General features: G+C 40.8%; 1 protein-coding gene across 1 annotated transcript in view; it reads right to left on the reverse strand.

Annotated features, from left to right (window-relative positions):
- PCSK1 (proprotein convertase subtilisin/kexin type 1) overlaps positions 1-11775 on the reverse strand; it is a 30127-nt gene extending 18352 nt beyond the window's left edge. Inside the window, exons 1-6 of the mRNA XM_027446812.3 lie at positions 11387-11775; positions 10187-10291; positions 6329-6439; positions 3994-4140; positions 3492-3568; positions 1300-1388 (exon numbers count right to left, since the gene is read on the reverse strand). Of these exons, the coding sequence (XP_027302613.2) occupies positions 1300-1388; positions 3492-3568; positions 3994-4140; positions 6329-6439; positions 10187-10291; positions 11387-11566 (709 nt within the window). The 5' untranslated portion in view covers positions 11567-11775. The remainder of the gene's footprint in view (positions 1-1299; positions 1389-3491; positions 3569-3993; positions 4141-6328; positions 6440-10186; positions 10292-11386) is intronic.
- Positions 11776-17869: the final 6094 nt, after the last annotated feature.

Below are 17869 nucleotides of genomic sequence, written 5' to 3' on the forward strand. Positions count from 1 at the left end.
AAAAGAAAAAGAAAAAGAAAAAGAAAAAGAAAAAGAAAAAGAAAAAGAAAAAGAAAAAGAAAAAGAAAAAGAAAAAGAAAAAGAAAAAGAAAAAAAGAAAAAGAAAAAATGCCTGTGAAGAAATGAATCCTCCATAGCCTTGCACTGAAAAACAAACAAACAAACAAACAAACAAACAAACAAAACCTTCCAGTGTCTACCCAGACCAAATTTAGCTAAATCTTTTGAAGAATTCTCCTATTTTTCTCTTGCTCTTTGGACATGTTTTTGTTATTCCTCTATCTCAATCACCCTGGTCATATATACTGGCTTACAATTTATTTCAACTCTTGTGTATTTTTCTTATTTGCCACCCAGATATTAGGAGTTTTCTGGGTAATCTGAAGCACTGGATTGCTTTTCCTCCTGTCATTTTCCTTTTCTAGACAAGTCACACAGTACAGATTTCTAGTTTGCATTTGCAAATGAAATCTGTGGAAGAACCTTCTATATAGATGCAAGTGCCTTAAAATATGGGCACAGCAGGAGTTCAGACATCACTGCAGCTTCATCCACTTTACCCTGCTTTGAAAATTTGGCATCTTCATCTCACGAGTGAGATATTTTATTTAAACAGAGCATGACAGCATAATGCATTATGGCGAAGGCAGACTGCAAAGCTGACATCTATGACAGCTGAGTAGAGTAAACGGGAACCTACAAACGTAAGACCAAAATGGTGGGAACGGCAGTTATGGGTGTCAACTGTCACTCATCATCCTTTTGTTTAAAAGGAAAAAAGAAGTAATGGAAAAACTAGACTGCAACAAGTATCTTCCTCTGAGCCAAATAACCATTTGCAGCTAATACTTTAATCATAACTATTTCATAAACTTCTAATGGATTAATTTGGATATTCTTTCTTCTAATCTGCTCAATCCCCTCTCCTCCTCCATGCCATCTCCTTCCAAGATAACCAGCTACAAATGAATCCATCATTCCTTAAAAGATCTCTGTTTACAAAATAGATCATTATTAATCCATATTATTACTTTGTTGTTACATATTACACCATTTACTTCTATTCAAGTGACAAATTCCAGAGAACACAATGGCATTTAAGAAATGGTGTCACATAGATCTATCACTCTGCCCTGTGGCCAGTCAGGATTTTGTACACTAATACTGCAAGAGTGATGATTCCTGTGAAGGAACGGTAATTTATATTTTGGATTAATGGTATCTGAAAACATTCAGCATTTCACAGAATTTTTCTAGTTTCCCTTCACATCAGACATCTAACTATTTTCATTTTCTTACCTCCAACTTTGGAATTGTAGGCTACTCCAACTCCACATTTTCTATTGTTGGCTTGCATTGCAATTTCTCCTGCACACCGTGTTCCATGCCTGAATAAATACAGTAAGAATGATGTCTCATAACCTACACAATTCTGTGTAATGTACACAAAGACTCATCAGTGACTTTCTGGATTTGGTGGATGTCTTGAACTGAATGTAATGCAGTTGTTGAATAATTCTGAGTTGTATCTACGTGACACAAAAATACTCATTTCCCTTAGGCTTCAGTCAATATAATTTTACCTTTTTAGTGATCAAATGATCATCAAGATGAGATGGTAAATACATAATCCAAGCCACACTGAGGTCCATAAAACTATCCGTTACTTGTATTTTAGCGGAGTGCGTCTGTATTTTACAGAGTAGTGTAAAATTTTAAGGCTAAGCTACTAAACTTCTTCAGAAAGAAATACAAGTCTTTTTCTAATCGCACATTCAGTTTGTTTGTTTGTTTTTAAATGATTGCCTTTATTAGGATTTCAGATAGTTAACCTTTAAAGTATCTTCATCATTGCTGATCTTTTCTTGTAACTAGCTACTTGCTATGCAATTTTTTTTGCCATGGGTGATTCTTTACTCTTCAATAAAGAAAACCTTCAAGCAACTGTAATTGTAGAAGAGCTGTATTATTTAATACTATAGATTGTTATTCAATGAAGTGTTTTAATGCTTCTGGGCTGAATTGCATTTACTTATTAATAAAGATTAGAAATAATACAGGTAAATTTAAGAGATAATGTCATCAGAACAAGAGGATAATGGACTCTTGCTCTTAAATAATGCTGTAGTAATGTAGAAATGTCATTTTTCAAATGTCTTATTCGTGGGATATTTATCTGTTGATTGACTGCTGTGTTCCCCGCCCCCCCGCCCCACCGATTTATGTTGTGAATGCTGCCATATGGTTTGATAGACAATAGGGAACCAGTGCATCAATATCTTCCTGTATATTTATTGAGTACTGACATCCTAATTGGTTTAAGAAATTGACTTCTGTGCACCAGCTTTTAAAGAGGTCCACTCTCTTCTCTCGTGCCAGACAAAATCCCTCACTGAACTACATGAATACTGCCAGGTGTGACAGATCCATCCCGATGTTCCCCTGAGTACCCGACTGGCAGCTCTAGGGAGGGCATTGGGGAAAATTCCCCAATCTGTCCACGACACATAAGTCCACTAAGCAAACTGGCTGGTTGTCTGTGTTCAAGCCTGTTGAAACTTCCTGTGTTTCTACTTTGAAGATGTCCGGGCCAAATCTGGTCTATATAATGTTTCCAGACACCTTCTACCTCAGAAGAGACAGAAAAGTTTTCCAGAAAAGGAATGTAACCTCCTCCAGTGTCACAGCCATATCAGAGGAAGAGGTGAGAAGCATTGCTTCACCTGTACTTATCTGTACTGAGCTAGAACACATTTGTCCAAAATATTGTATTGGTCTAGAAGGTACTGCCAAAACCAGAATACAGTGTCCTTAAATACAAAAGTTGGTCTAAAGGGATGTTTTTTGCTTGCTTTTTGTTTTGCTTTGTTTTTGGTAGGTTGGTAGGTTTCTCTAAAAAACAGCCTGTTTCAAAGCCCTTCACAAAAGATGCATTCTTTTAAAATTCCCAGGGCAAAGCAGAGAACTTAAAATTTGCTTAGGTAGGTATTGTTCTACAAATGCATATGGTGACATGAACAGACTGTTCCATTCAGTTTACAGAAATGTGTACACATACTAAGATATGAAGAAACTCAAGACATCAAAATTTAATTTCCCTAATATCCAGTGTCTGTGTGTTTCTGCCAATGAAAACACAAGAGATTCTGCCTGAACATCAGGAAACACTTCTTTTACTGGGAGGCTTACCTGAACACTGGTGCAGGCTGCCCAGAGGGGCTGTGGAGTCTCCTCCTTTGAGATATTCAAAAGCCCTCTGGACATGGTCCTGTGCACCCTGCTCTGGGAGGCCCTGCTTGAGCAGGGGTTTGGGCCAGAAGAGCACCTGAGGTCCCTTCCAACCTCAACCTTTCTGTGGTTTTGTGACACAAATTTTTCCTTTCATGCATAATTAACATAGGGGATATGGATATTTCCTCATTTCCATGTTGTAACACACAAAGTAATAGAGTACAATTTTACTTTCTTCACATAATTGAGAGGCTACTCACTTGTTTTCATTTGTTGGGTCATATCTAGGAAAGGGATCGTGATCGTTGTCATTAAAGTCATAACTTGCCTTTGGGTCCTACATTTAAAAGAACAAAAATAATTGGGACAACTAGGAAATGCATTTTAAAATGTGCAACAAAATGGGTTCTAGAGTCTGTATTTATTGATTTAGTGTGCCTCATGTTGACAGTAATCAAGTGCATAGAATTTGACAGGTATTAACAATTCCATAAATTTTTCACGGAGTGTTAATAATTCAGCATTAAACCATGGTATACAAACATGCTGTGGTACTAAATCCACTGAGATTTAAAAAAAAAAAGTTACCTTTGCTAAGTAACATTCAACTTCCTGTGACATAGACCAGGTTCCAAATTAGGTCTGAGGCAAATATTTCAGTCTCTGCAATGTAGGAGCTGCCTTATGGAACTGACATTATATCTGTATATGAAATTTACAATTGATTAATTTATTCCACAGCAATCTAATGCACAAACTTACATAGTTAGTGTAGATGTCAGTGTGATTCCACTCCAGGCCATCATCTAATACTGTGATGACAACACCCTTGCCTGTAATCCCTTTTTGCCATACAGGAATAACATGGAGATCCAGTTTGGGAAGGGATGGAGTTATCCTTGTATCTTGCTGAGGGACAGAAAGGATTAGAAATGTGTCAGTATTTTGTATCCATTTATACCACACAGATCCAAATTCACATTTTAGAAACACTCTAAATCATCCCAGCCTGAATTAGTATATTTCTCTCAAACTTTACAAACATATAACAAAAATGAATTTGTTCAAATAGTTGTAGCACTGAAAGATTTCCCCCATCACTTGAAGCTTCCAGAAAACCACCTCTGAATAAGGACCATCTTTGATTTATTAGAGCTAGGCAACAGAAATAAATGCAAGAGGGGTAGGAACATACCAATGAACCTTGCAAAGTTGAGTTAATAACCAGACCTATTAATGTCTGTAATTATCACCTTTTGAGGAGCCAAGATGGTAAGTAGCCCACAGTACAGTAAGCTGTGTTTTCTCCAAACTTGTATTCTCCTTTGACGTTCAACTTAGCCATAACAGAATAATTAATGGCTAAAACAATTACGGTAGTTGTTTGGCTAGGAACAACTGTGCTGAATCACAACTTTCTGTTTGCTACCCTCATTACTTTTCCTGTGGTAAATCAACTGGAAGTATGAGTCATTTATAGCCTTCTCTTCCACAGCAAGTTCTTTGAAAAGTAACTTCTAAGTGGGTCATTTTCCTCTCTAGTATTAAATATGCAGCACATACATCTATTTTAGAATCCTTGCTTACTACTCCATAAAAACCCCAGCATGTTGTTTGTGTTTCTCAGTGCATAATTACATTTGGTGATCACAGGTTTTTTATTTATTTGTTTCCAAAAGAATGTCAGACAGCATATGAGGATTAGATAGAGAAGTATGTTATAGGAATAACATTTATTTCACTTTTTGCTTTCTTTTCTGACAGCTGCAGATCAGGAAGGTTTTGAGGTTTCCACTTTTATTTTCTAGAATCCATTACTTTTTCTTTTTTTTGTGATTTGTGAAGGCACACTGAACAAAAGTTAAAAACTGTTGATATTAAATCAGATAACAGGTTATTTACTACAAGGCAAGGATAACATTTTGAAAGAAACTATTTAACACATATTTAATTAACATATATATATATATATAATCAATGTGCACTGGAAACAAGAGTAAGCATCATGTTTTCTGTTTCTCATGTGTGTAAACTGGAGGCAAAAGGAGTGAGAAATCACAGGAGGGGGGAAAGAGGAACAGTATCTGCTGGAGAACATGGCATTGCTTTCCACACACACACAAAGAAAAAAAAAAAACAAACCTTTTTTTTGAACTGTGTTTATGTATTTGTCCAAAGCAAAGACCTTACATATTTTGTGCTTTCTACTGAAAGCAGGCAAACAAGCAAACACACACAGCTTCAAAGCAATGTTAATTTCTCAAAGATAACTATTTTTATATTGATAAATAATCTGCAGGAATTTTTGTAGAAATATTTTATGCTATGTGTTTTGCAATTTACTTTTTCTAGATAAAAGAGAAGCAAAAGCACTGTACAAACAGCCTACAATTTGGTCTGTTTTCTCTAAGCTGAACTGAAGAAAAGGAAGTATCTCTAGCCACTGGGATCGCGTTTATACTTGACCATTTTTCTTGTTATACCATTTTTAATCCCACTCCTCTTCTGATGGAAATCCATGACAGCTAGGCTGAAGGTAAACCCAGATGCATGGTGGAAATACAGATGAAACATAGGTGATGAACTGCATTTCTGACGTGTCATATTCAGACAAAAAATAGAGAGGCCAGGAAAACTTCTTTTCCTTGAGGTTTTCAACATCTGAGCTGTAAAGAATCTCTTCTACTTGCACCCTAGACCAAGATGCCAAAGGTGACTGCCTACATATGTGCATATGATTTTGTGTTCTTCTTGAGAATGCAATTTTAATGAAGAAACAGCCAGCTTCAGACATGTTAAAGGAATTCTTACATGGTGACAGCAAATATTTTAAAGTTATAATACAGGTAGGTATTATCTATTGTACCATGTTCTACTATCACCCCCCAGCCAGAGTGGCAGCCTAGATAGGCTTTTGGAATTTCTGCATGAACAACACATCACAAAAGACAGACGGTTGCCTGGAAATATTATGCACAGAGATTTTTATAACCTATGTTAATGAGAGGGACTCCTCATTTTTTCCCTCCAGTGCAATCGCTGTGATACTGCAAGCGAAATTCATCATCACTGGTCCCACAATGAGACAAATTCTTACCAGATACCACTGCTGATTCCACATAGGATCGTTGAAAAGATTCTCTGCTGATTCTCTCATGGTAGCACGCTTAGTTCGCTTTTTCTCGTATTGCTGCTCTGCCCATGACACCTACAATTATTTGTAAAAATGTGATATGTAAGCCAGTATACATTGAGACTCTATTAGCCTAGAGGACAAGGGTTTTCCTCACCCAGCTAGACTTTCATGCTTAGGGCTAGACGAGCAACATTTGATGCAGAGAGGAGGATTATTTATTCTGTACTACAGTGTATTTTAGGAAAGAGGACTCAGTGAAATCACTATGCCATACAATTAATTCATGTAAAGTACAAGTTACCAGTGGAAATCCTGTGAATGCCACACAATGCAGACTTCTATATCAAATGTGTAGTATGGCTAGAAGGTTATTGAAGTAGTTATGTTTACTGAAACAAACAAAACTACACTTTGCTTCTTTTTCATACATTAATTTTAATGCCTATTGATTTATACTTGGAGTTACAAGAAAAGAAGAAAGACTATCTCTGGCTTTATCTCTGACTAGCAGTCATAATGATGATGTTACTCATAGCCCAGCTGGACCTTCAAGTCTCCTTCCCACTAGTGTTTTGAGTGTGATCTGTTAGTAAACCAGGAATATTGGACTAAATTCCTCACTGGCATAATTCCACTTGAGGCTACTGAGAGCCAAAATGCTTCAGTGTGTTTTGCTAATGCATCTGTACACTGAATTGCCTGGCATTTGTGCATAAACACAGCATTCCCTAAGTCAGAGGATTATGTTTTAACAATACTTCCCACCCTTGGTCCTTGGAATGCTTTCTTAAATCCACTTTAAATCCAGTCCTGACTCTGCTGTGCGACACCCATCTGTGCTGTGTGCTCCTTTTGGAAATTGGAAAAAAATGGTACTGCAGGCACCTGGGCAGTCATTCTGACCCAGACCAAGGTGCTGCTTTTGATTCCAATTTCCAAACAATCTAGGCTAAAAAGCTTAGCTTCAGAAGGTTGCCACGGTCCTGCTTTGAGGACATTTTAAGAATCCATTTAAGAATGCCTGGTATTTAAACCTTTTGCTTTATGCATCTGAACAGACTTTAGTACTTTTCCCTACTGTCGTTTGATGACCTTATGGTCCTTGCATATATCACTATATATGAAATAATCATAAGACTGAGCTAGAAATTATTATAATGAATAAATGCACTAATTTGATTAAAATACATCTTTTCTAAGGAGAACTTAATTAATATTCACTGCAAGAACATTAACCCTGAAAGATGGAAGCTACAGCAAGCACATATACTGAAAGCTAATGCTGCTCACTTTGCTACCTATTTAGTACTGAAGCCCCTACAAAGCACAATTAGTCTCGGGAGATGAATATACCCATGAAGTACAAGTATTTTAAACTGCACTACTGATATCCAAGGCCATATATACTTCTGCACAGGTTAGAGCAATTACCATGATTCTATTCCCTGCCCACAGCAAAGCTTGGCCTCTGCATCACCCAATGGTAATTAAGAATTGACAGTTTCCACGCTTGTTGTTTTCTGATGCGGACAACTGCTCTGAGGGAAATGAGCTGAAACTACCAAGCACATATGTCAGACAAACAAGCCAAATGTTTGTCACTCAGCAGCTGGGTAAGGTTCACGCTATCCATCTACAGTAAAAGCTAACGGCCCTATGCCAGATCTATAGAGCACTGAAAATGATTTTGATTCAGGTCCCTTGCAAGAAAGTGGGCTCAGAAGCAAGTGCAAATACTGGAAGATGTTGTGGAGCCAAATATTTGTATCCTTTCAAAGCGTTCACAGGCGTTACCCATTTTACTACTAACACTTGGACAGCCACAGGAAGGAGATAAATATTCGGAGTAGAGCCAAGTTTTGCCCCAGCTTTCATGGCTAAAGTATTGTAAAATTCATCAAGGCAATACATAAACCAAGGATTCTCTTCTCTTTCTTTTTTTTTTTTTTTTTTTTAATAGGAATGAATTTAAACCCTTTTAAATAGCTTGTTGCTTAATAGAATTAGCTCGTTGGAGTAAAGGTCCATGCATAACCACACAGCCTTACATGATTGCCTCTTGTTTGTATACTTACCTAATGACATAATTACACCTCGTTAATTCACATAGTTAATTTGCATACGAGAGGGTAAACAAAAGGGAAATTGGAGCAGATTTAGCAAATCACCTGCAGCACTTTGAAACTGGTTTGGGGGTCTAAGTACATGAATATGCAGCAATGTTTAGTGGTAATGCACGTAATGCAATGACTTCCACTCTGCTCACGACACAAGAATCTGGTATGTTAAACATGGTCGTGTTTTCCTGTGTAACAGACATTTGAGGTATTAAGTACTAAAAAAGAATCACAGAATATCGCAGGTTGGAAGGGACCTACAAGGATCAGAGTCCAACTCCTGGGTCTACACAGGACCACCCAAAAACCAGACCATGTGCCTGAAAGTGTTGTCCAAACTCTTCCTAAACTCCAACAGGCTCGATGCCATGACCACAGCCCTGGGCAGCCTGGGTGCAGAACCTTTCCCTAACCCCCAGCCTGACCCTCCCCTGTCCCAGCTCCATGCCATTCCCTCAGGTCCAGTCGCTGTCCCCAGAGAAGAAGGGAGAGAAAAGCGAGGAACTGCAGCCAGATCTCTGCTCCTGAACGCTGTACTATGACAGCATCAGAACATAGGTATGGGCATAAATTATAGCATTAAACCTTTATTTGTGGTGGTTTTTACACTAAAGCTGTGGCTTTGAGCAACCCCAGTTTAGAAAGGTTTCACCCAGAAGACTTGAACCACTAATCTGATGCTTGCAAGGAGACAGACGGGAATGAACAGCTTTGAAACAGAACATGCAAAACAAATACGCTGTCTCACCCCCTCCTTTAATTCTTCATAGAATGTTTCCTCCTAACTGACGTTTGCATCCAAAAACTTCACTCAGATAACCAATTACTTCTTCTCAAGTGATTCATCCTTACATGACAAAACGTTGGTTTTCACAATGAAGTTACTTGACGTTTTGGACTGCTGCTGCAATAATGCTGATTTGAAATTCAAATGTCATCATTCTGATGTGTGTCAGATGCTGTTTTTAAGAGGGGCTGACAGCATTCCACTCTGTTCCTTAAATTTGCCACCCACCACATTTCCTCAGCATGTTTACAAATAGGGATGCTTCTCTCTTAAGTAAAGTCAAATAAATGCAGAGTCTGCCTCGCTACAGGATTGTGCCTTAGACTGTATAATCCATGGCTCTGAACACTGCCCATCCCTGATTTCTGGGGGACCCCAACATACCAAAAGACTGTAATTCTAGGTCATGTGATGAATCCCTTAAGCTGGGGTCTTCTCTTGCCATAGAAAAAATAAATCTAGCAAAACCTCAGTCTTTTTTTTTTTTTTTTTTTTTTTTGTGTGTAAGATTGAATCACTTTAAATAGAACCTAATTTCCATGGCCATCACATACACATGGCCTGATTAAACATATTGGATCTATGGATTTTTGCTTTGAATCGAGCTCTGTTTTTCGTCATTCATGTTTTCACCAGCAACACATCAGCATCTGAAATTCCAAACCTCTGCAATGCTGCATATTTTAAATCTTAATTTGGAAAGCTCTTGCAAGAAATAGGGTAAGAGAGGGTCAGAGTCTGCCTGTTAATGATGGAATTATAAAGTATTACTCAACACAAGTATGGATAGCTGAATACATTAGACTTGCAAAACAAGCAAAGTCTGCCTGTGACCTCGTTAGGAGGCTGGCAATCAATGAACAGTCAGAATAAACAGAGGGCATAAAAAAAATAAAATAAAAAAATAACACTCACCCGCTCATCATCAGAAAGTCTTTTAGTGATATGAATGGCACTTCTTCGAGACCGTCTGGGATGGCTTTTATGTCTGAATAGGTAGTGATTTTTGAGTGATCCAATCTATAAGACAGAGGTGTGCTGTAAGCATGGAGAGGTATCTCCCTACCGCAAACAAATATCCACAGTCACAACCCGACAGAATGCTTTCTGCTTGAAAAAGAAGAGCAGGAAACTATGTTTAAATATGTTAATCCGAACAGGAACACTCTTCAAGTAAGAAGTGCTTGTCACAGCCTGCGTGCTGCTAAAAGGGCTGGGGGGAATAATTTCATTGAACCTCATCAAGTCGCACTCATTACTACGACAGTACTCAGCAAAGTAGCGCTACTCCTGTAGTAGCGACCGGAGCAACCAGAAGTGCCCTGGCAGAGACACGTCCCAGCGGGAGGTCAGGTTATGCATTTGGCCGCATTCCCCGATTTTGGCCCCTTTGCTGTGCCCGGGGGCTTTGTGCCTCGGGGTCGGCACTGGGGAACCCGGACCGGGGGTCTCCCGGCGAGGGGCCACTAGTGGGTGAAGAGTGGGCGAGGACTGAGTGAAGAGGGGAGGTTGGGAGGGGGTCGCCGGCGCCCCCGGCCCCAGGACGCCGCGGTGGGAACGGAGGCTGCCTGCGGACCCCCGCCCGGTGCCGGGATGGAGCCGCCACCTCTACGCGGTTACTCATCCCTGACAACGCTGACGTCACGGCATCCCAAAAAAAAAATACAAAAATACAAGCGACGGTGGGGGGGGGGTTGGAACAAGGAGCCCCGCGCCCGGAGCCCCCCGTGCTGGGCTGGGGCGGGGGGAGCCGCCCGCAGCCCCGCTCAGTGCGTGGGGCGGGGGTCTTCGGCGGGGCAGCTCCCTGAAATGGGGTAAAGGGGGCGTGTGTATGGGGTTAAAGGGGTATGGGGGTGCGTATGGGGTAAAAGGGTGTAGGTGTGTGTATATGGGGTAAAGGGGTGCGTATGGGGTTAAGAGGTATAGGGGTGCGTATGGGATTAAGGGGAATAGGGGTGTGTATGGGATTAAGGGGTGTGCATGGGATAAAGGGGTGCGAGTGTGTGTAGGGGGTAAAGGGGTACAGGGGTATGTATGGGGTAAAGGGGCGCGTGTGCATGCAAAGGGATGCGTGCGCATGGGCTGTGCGCCCCGCGCCCGCTCCTCCGCCCGTACCTGCCCCACGAGGTCGTAGCCCAGCTCCTCGGCGATGTCCCTGGCGGCGTCGGGGCCCGCGGGCACCTCGGCCGCCCACTCGTTGAGGAATTGCCGCCCGGCACCGCCGCCGCGGGGCAAGCAGCAGGCGGCCAGCAGCGCCAGGGCCGCGCAGCGCCCGCACCAGCGGAGCCCGTCCATGGCCGCAGCGGGCCGGCGTTGCTAAGCGAGCGCGGAGGGCTTGGCACGGCTCGGCAAGGCTTGGCACGGATCAGCACGGCTCGGCTCGGCTCGGCAGGGCTCGGTGCTGCGCGGCTGCCCGTCTCCGCGCGGCCGCCCAGACCCCTCGGTCTCCGGAATGGAAATGAGCGTTTTGCACGTCAAAACGACGACAGACATCCTGACGTCAAAGTCTACCTGGCCCCCGGGCCGGGAGGGTGCTTCCCCCGGGGTAGGGGAGGGAGAGAAGGAGGGAGGGGGGCGGGCGGCTCCGTCGAGGCTCCCGCCCCCTCCCGCGGAGGGAGGCGAGGGGCGCGGGGCCGCTGCCGGCGTCGTGCCCGCGCCCCGTGCCCGCGGCTCGCCCCCGCGGCTCGCCCCCGGTGCGGTGGGAGCGGAGGTCGCGCCGTCCGTCCCCCCCGTCGGCGACACCCCTCCGCCAGGCCCTCGGGTGTCGCTGGGAGGAGCCGCGGCGCCGGTGTAAATTGGGAGGGTAAAACGTTTCTCGTCCTTTTTCTTCTTGCAATGCACTAATTAGCCGAACCGGAGTTACCCGCACCATCGCCCGACACCTCCAGCCGGGCGCTGCCGCCCGCTGCCCTGATGTAGCAGGTGCCCTCACCCCAAAACGCTGTTGCTCGAAAATAATGATTAACCAAAGTTTTTGTTGCACCCGGAGGTCTTCGTGTTGCAGTTTCTCAGCAAATTACAGGCTTTGCTAAATACTCATTTAATTCTGTAATTTCATTTTCCATGGGTGACTGCCCAGGTCCTTCTGTTTTATTTAGCTTTCCTACTGCCTTCTCTTTGCCTTTTCTCTCCTCACGTCAGAAAAGTTCTCTAAAGATTTCCTAGTATTCCCTGGACATTCTTGCTTCTACCTGTGAAACTGAACCTTTTAGCAGTTTCAGTTTATATTTAACTCAATTTAAATGCTTCCTTATTCCAGCTTTTAAACTGGACATTTAAAATGTCAGCATTGTGCTCTCTCTTTATTATAGTGTGGCCAATATGCCTGCCTACTCTTCATTCGCTTTTAAAATAGGAAGATGATGGAAAACATAAATGCAAAACAACGAGGAGTGGAAAATATGGAAATTGTAGAAAGCCAGCATTTGAGGAAATAGATGAAAGCTCAGCCTTGGAAATCGTTGTACCAGGACAGGTACAGATCTCAGAGCATCGTGAGGACTCCTGTGTTCCCATAGGGATCAGGGGGTTGTTACCATTGCAGCTCGAGTATTGGGCATTACATTTACAGGGACTCAAAAGAACAAGAGTTTGAATGGATCAGGGGAGGTGGGGAGGATGAATGTCTTAGGTATACCAGAAGCACCTGTAATATTTTGATAAATATCAGTATACAACCTAGCTTATCAATTAAATGAAACTACAATACTATCCTGACACTCACCAACGCTCACTTGGTGAGGACACTCCAGGGTTTGTCAAAGTCAAGCCAAGGGCTAGGATGTGTTTTCTGTTCAATTTAATTTATTGTATTCGATGCATGATTTCCTCAGTGTTTACTGCCAAAAATGTATTTTCTTCACTTTCCTGGACAGATGCCTTAAAGATCCCTCTGTTCCATTTTTAGCACTGTGTTTCTGAGGCTTCCTTTCAATGCGGCTGTTTTGGCAAGCAGTTTCTGGGTCCAGATACAGATTTTTCCTCTGCTGGTTTTATCAGTACTGTTCTGCTCAGAACACAAAGGGCTTTTTACCTCTCAATTCATGTCATGGATATTGTACTTTGGCTTACATTTTACATTCAGTATTGAGTAACTCTGTAGAAACATCTCCATGCAGAAATGAAACAAAAGACATCTATATGTATAGTGATAGTTTATATTCCCAAGTCTTAAGGGGTGCGTAGAACATCTACATCCCTAAGACTGTCTTGCAGATCTCCATTCTCTTTTCTAAAGTCTTAGTTTATTCCAACGTGTTTATTTATGGGGATAACATTTTGTTCAGGACATAAGTTAGATGGCCTGTGTACAAGGTCCTGAGCTCTGATAGAAAATGATCTATGTGCTATACAGACTTGGTTATCCTATCCATTAATGAAGGATGCTGTCCAACCCACTGCATTCCTGTCTAATAATAGCACAATGGAAAAGAACAGCTTGCTCAGCAGCATCAGGTGGAGTCAATGATAATTGTTTCATGGTCCATAAGCACTTCACATTTGTTGTTTATCAGTGAAAGATTTATTTAGTGCACCTAATGGTATTTTGCCTAAGTATAAGGTTGGAAACAAACACAAGACCAACTATAAAAAGATGATTTCTATTGTATAACTTCAGTTTAGCATGGTATTCAACACAGACTTGCTCCTAACTAGGGGAAATAGGTTCTGAGATGGATTTATATTCTTCTTGTGGAGAAACATTGGTAATGAAATGTTTGGGTTTGTTTTTAGTGTGTGATATTTGAGTGGGAATCATTAAATTTCCCAACTGGAAGTGTCTTGTTATGGCCCAAGTGCAAAATGTTCACCTGAGCAAAGATATAATGTCTGTATTGGGCTAGCTCATAAAGAGTTGTATCTAATAGTTGAAGTACAAGCAATAAATCCCCCCAGTCCCAGTCCTGATTTTCATATAACATGAGTGTAAATCAGCAGTTATTCTATTTTTTATTTTTTTTTATTATATGACAGCAGTGAAAATTAACTCAAAATCAGGACCCAAGGACAAGTGTTCTGAAGTCTTGAATTGCTTCAGCAATTATAAATACAAATCTTCATCTGTTTATGTTCTAGATTCCTTCCCTTCAGCACACTTACCTCACAGGGATATTTTGAAGAGGTATTATTGAGGTTTTATAGCTTCCTCTAGGATGTTTGGAGAAGGTGTTATTGAAAGTGTCCTCATACAGCCCACATGAAAATTTAGCCTCGTTATAGCCACAGACACTATTTCAACTCTCTTGTGCCTAGGAACTTAGCTGTTTGTTTGTTTGTTTTCTTCCTCCTTGTCAAGATGCTTGTATAGGTTTTAATTTATAGCTGTATTTTTTGTACTCAGATTTCTGATCCTTCAAATATATGTGCACAAAAAGAAGGGAGACAGACTGGTTTTGAAAAGCCAAACGCTTACACACAACATCCTATTCCCTTGCTCTTTAGTAGGGCTGAAATATTTAAAACTGGTAGTTCATATTCAAGCTTCAGGACTATGTTTTTGAGCCCAACTTGTTGCTTAACTGTCGTGGCATAATTCAGGACGCCCATTTGCATTTGCTGCAGCACATGCTGTGGAGAACGGGCTAGTGCTGGAAACTGGAGGAGCAGGGGCAGGGGAGGAGGAGCAGGGGATGGGCAGGTGTGGGATTTGGTCTCTCTGTTCCAGACGGCACTGCTTGGCTTTATTATTTTCACACTGGCAACAAATCCACTCCATCAACTTTTCAGCATGAGAGATCAGTCAGAACCATGCAGACAGGCAGATTCTGCCCCATGGGGTAAGGTTGGAAAGCTCAATCACCATCTCTGAATGGCAACTAGTATCCAAATAAATATATTTATTACGAGGTAGAAAGCACAGGCATGAAGCTCTGAAACTCATGAAATGATAAAGCTGTCAATGAAACAAAAGCACTCCAGGAAACTTTAAAGACATTAAGATGTAGCCTCCATTTTTGTGCCCCTTGTAGAAGAGGGGCAGTTGTCTTTCTTGGTGAGACAAAGATATTGAATTGAATAGCAAAGATAAAAAGGAACAGACCATAATGAAAACTAAAAGTGGGTAGAACACCTTTAGTTTTCTGTTTTTTTCTGCAGAAAAAAAAAAAGAAATAATTACCATGAAGCTTCAGGGGAATTGCATCATTCTATAATATTAATATTTCAAAAGAATATTTTTGATGAAGAATTGTATTATGCAATCCCTTTTGATTTTGAATCAGTTACATGATAAAGCCAGAAAGCAAAGTCATTTCTGATGTCACTTCACAAAGCTGACCCATTTGATTTTGTAGGATGAAGCTAAGAACTATGACATGCTGGGAGCCACCCAGCTGGAGAGCAGCCTGGCAGAAAATGACCTGGGTTCCTGGTGGACACCAAGTTGAACATGAGCCAGGGGTGGGACCAGATAGACCCAGAGGGCATTGGCAGCCTCAGCCATTCTAGTATTCTGGGAGATTTTGGCTACTTGTATAAATTTTCTTTCGACATGTAAACTTAACTAGGTTAAAATATTGGTAGTAGGAAATTGTGATGAAAATGCAGAGACACTTGTTTGGAGGGAAGAGGTTAATGCACAAGGATCAAAGATCATCCCAATTTGAGTTAAAGTGTTTTGACTGCTCCATGTATTACAAGCTTTCATCATCTAAAGGTGGCTTTTCAGGCTGCCATTGAGCAGCTCCAGGGCCAGGCTTGCTGCCAAATTTGCAGAATTCCTCTGACTTTCACCCTGACAGCTGAGGAACTGCTCTGTGATATCATCCATTAGGAACAATGCCTTCTACCTCCTTCTCTCATTCAAGTGCATTAACCTAGAAGAACAATCGCTTGTAAAATGTGTTCCATGGAAAGTGGCTGCCGGTATTTCTACCTCCATCTCATTACAAAATCCTGCCTGTTGTTAATGCAAGATCACTAGACCTCGGACAGCTATCGGGAGCTGAACAGTTCTGCAAAATAAATCTTCAGGCTGAAAAGTGTAAAAACAATCTGTCATGCAGGTGTCCATATTATTCTATTGAATATTTGAAGGATCCAACTTGAGGAGGTTAATAACATTTAGTGGCATTTTGTGTTATATTTAGTTTTAACTTGCTAAGTCAGAGGACGACATTTGAAAATGACAATTGCTGGAAACACAGTCTGATGGCTAAAGAGGATGTAGTAGCTGGCATAGCTTAATTATTTAAATACTAAAGAGGGCTGTGCCACTCACAGTCAATTTGGCTCTAGACCAAAGAATACTCTTGACCAAACTCTTTTTCGGTAACTATTTCTTTTTCTGCAGGAGCCAATGCTACGAAGTAATTGAAGGATAACATAAAAGAAGCCATATGTGTAGGCAATGGCAAAGAATATGGGAAACACCTGTTTTTCCTTCAATTACTGCCTGCAAACTAGTGGGGCATGTTTATTTTGGGGGCATTACATTTGCTTGGGTAATAGCGCATGACACATTTTCAGTTTTACTGCAGACGAACACTGAGAACAGCTAATCATATCTGTTCAAATGAAATGCAAACATGCCCTCCCAGCCATACGTGCAGTTAAACAGGGGACTAATGACACCACGCATTACCCGCTGCGTGCACTTCTGCAAGCAGGAAGCAGTTGGTGAACAACCGTCCATTTGTAGAAACCTGGCTAATTTTGTTTACTCTATGTCTCTAACTAATCCAAGCAAAAAGCCTGGAAAATGCACAGGCAGACCTGTAGGAGACACAGAAAAGCCCAGAAAAATAGCAATAATATGAATATTTGGAACAGACAAAGAAAACCCCCAAATTATTCTTCTGGCAATAGAAAGAAGAAGTTGCAAGTTCATACCCTGTTAGTAATCCAGATAACAGAGGTGACCAAAAATAGGGAAATATTTTAGGGAAATGTTTTATTAATTTAACCTAAATGGATATAAATCCCTTCATTTTTAAATTCTACTATTTGGGGGATTATACCTTTAACAATGTTTTACTTCCAGTAAGGGGCTTAGTTGTCCTCACTTGCAAGCTCTGCAATAAATCCCTAAGTGAAGGCCAACACATTCACACGTTGTTGACATGTTTTAGTAACAGTATAAATAATATTCAGTGTTGATAAAAACATTGCTGAGAACTCTAAATTATTATTCTCACTGCACGTTTAATTTAAAGGGGCCAATTCTGTAGAGTCTTGTTGGAAGACTAACTACATTGATTAATTAATTTAAAATGTCTGTTATACAGGGTTCTTCATGTTCCGTTTCAAATGCGTTGTAAAAGGGAAGAGACAGGAAAGAACAGAGCATGAAAGCATGAGATAAGAGAACAAATACGTAGGTAAGCTGATTAAAGCACATTCAGGATTTAGAAGCTACCTAGAGAAAAAGCCTATCAGTTTCTTCTCTTATTTATTTATTTATTTATTTATTTATTTTGGTAATGTAATTTGTAAGCTATTTCATATATGACATTTGAGTTAAGTATCAATAAGTGACAATAAACAATGATTTTAGGTTTAAAATTCAAAAAAGTTTTCTTTCGTGAGAAAAGACCTACGTGTGAAGAACTATTGTGTGAAACGAACTATGAGAAACTATCTTACAAGTTCTTCTTGCCA

Source organism: Anas platyrhynchos, chromosome Z (assembly GCF_047663525.1).
Source record: "Anas platyrhynchos isolate ZD024472 breed Pekin duck chromosome Z, IASCAAS_PekinDuck_T2T, whole genome shotgun sequence".
NCBI lineage: Eukaryota > Metazoa > Chordata > Aves > Anseriformes > Anatidae > Anas > Anas platyrhynchos.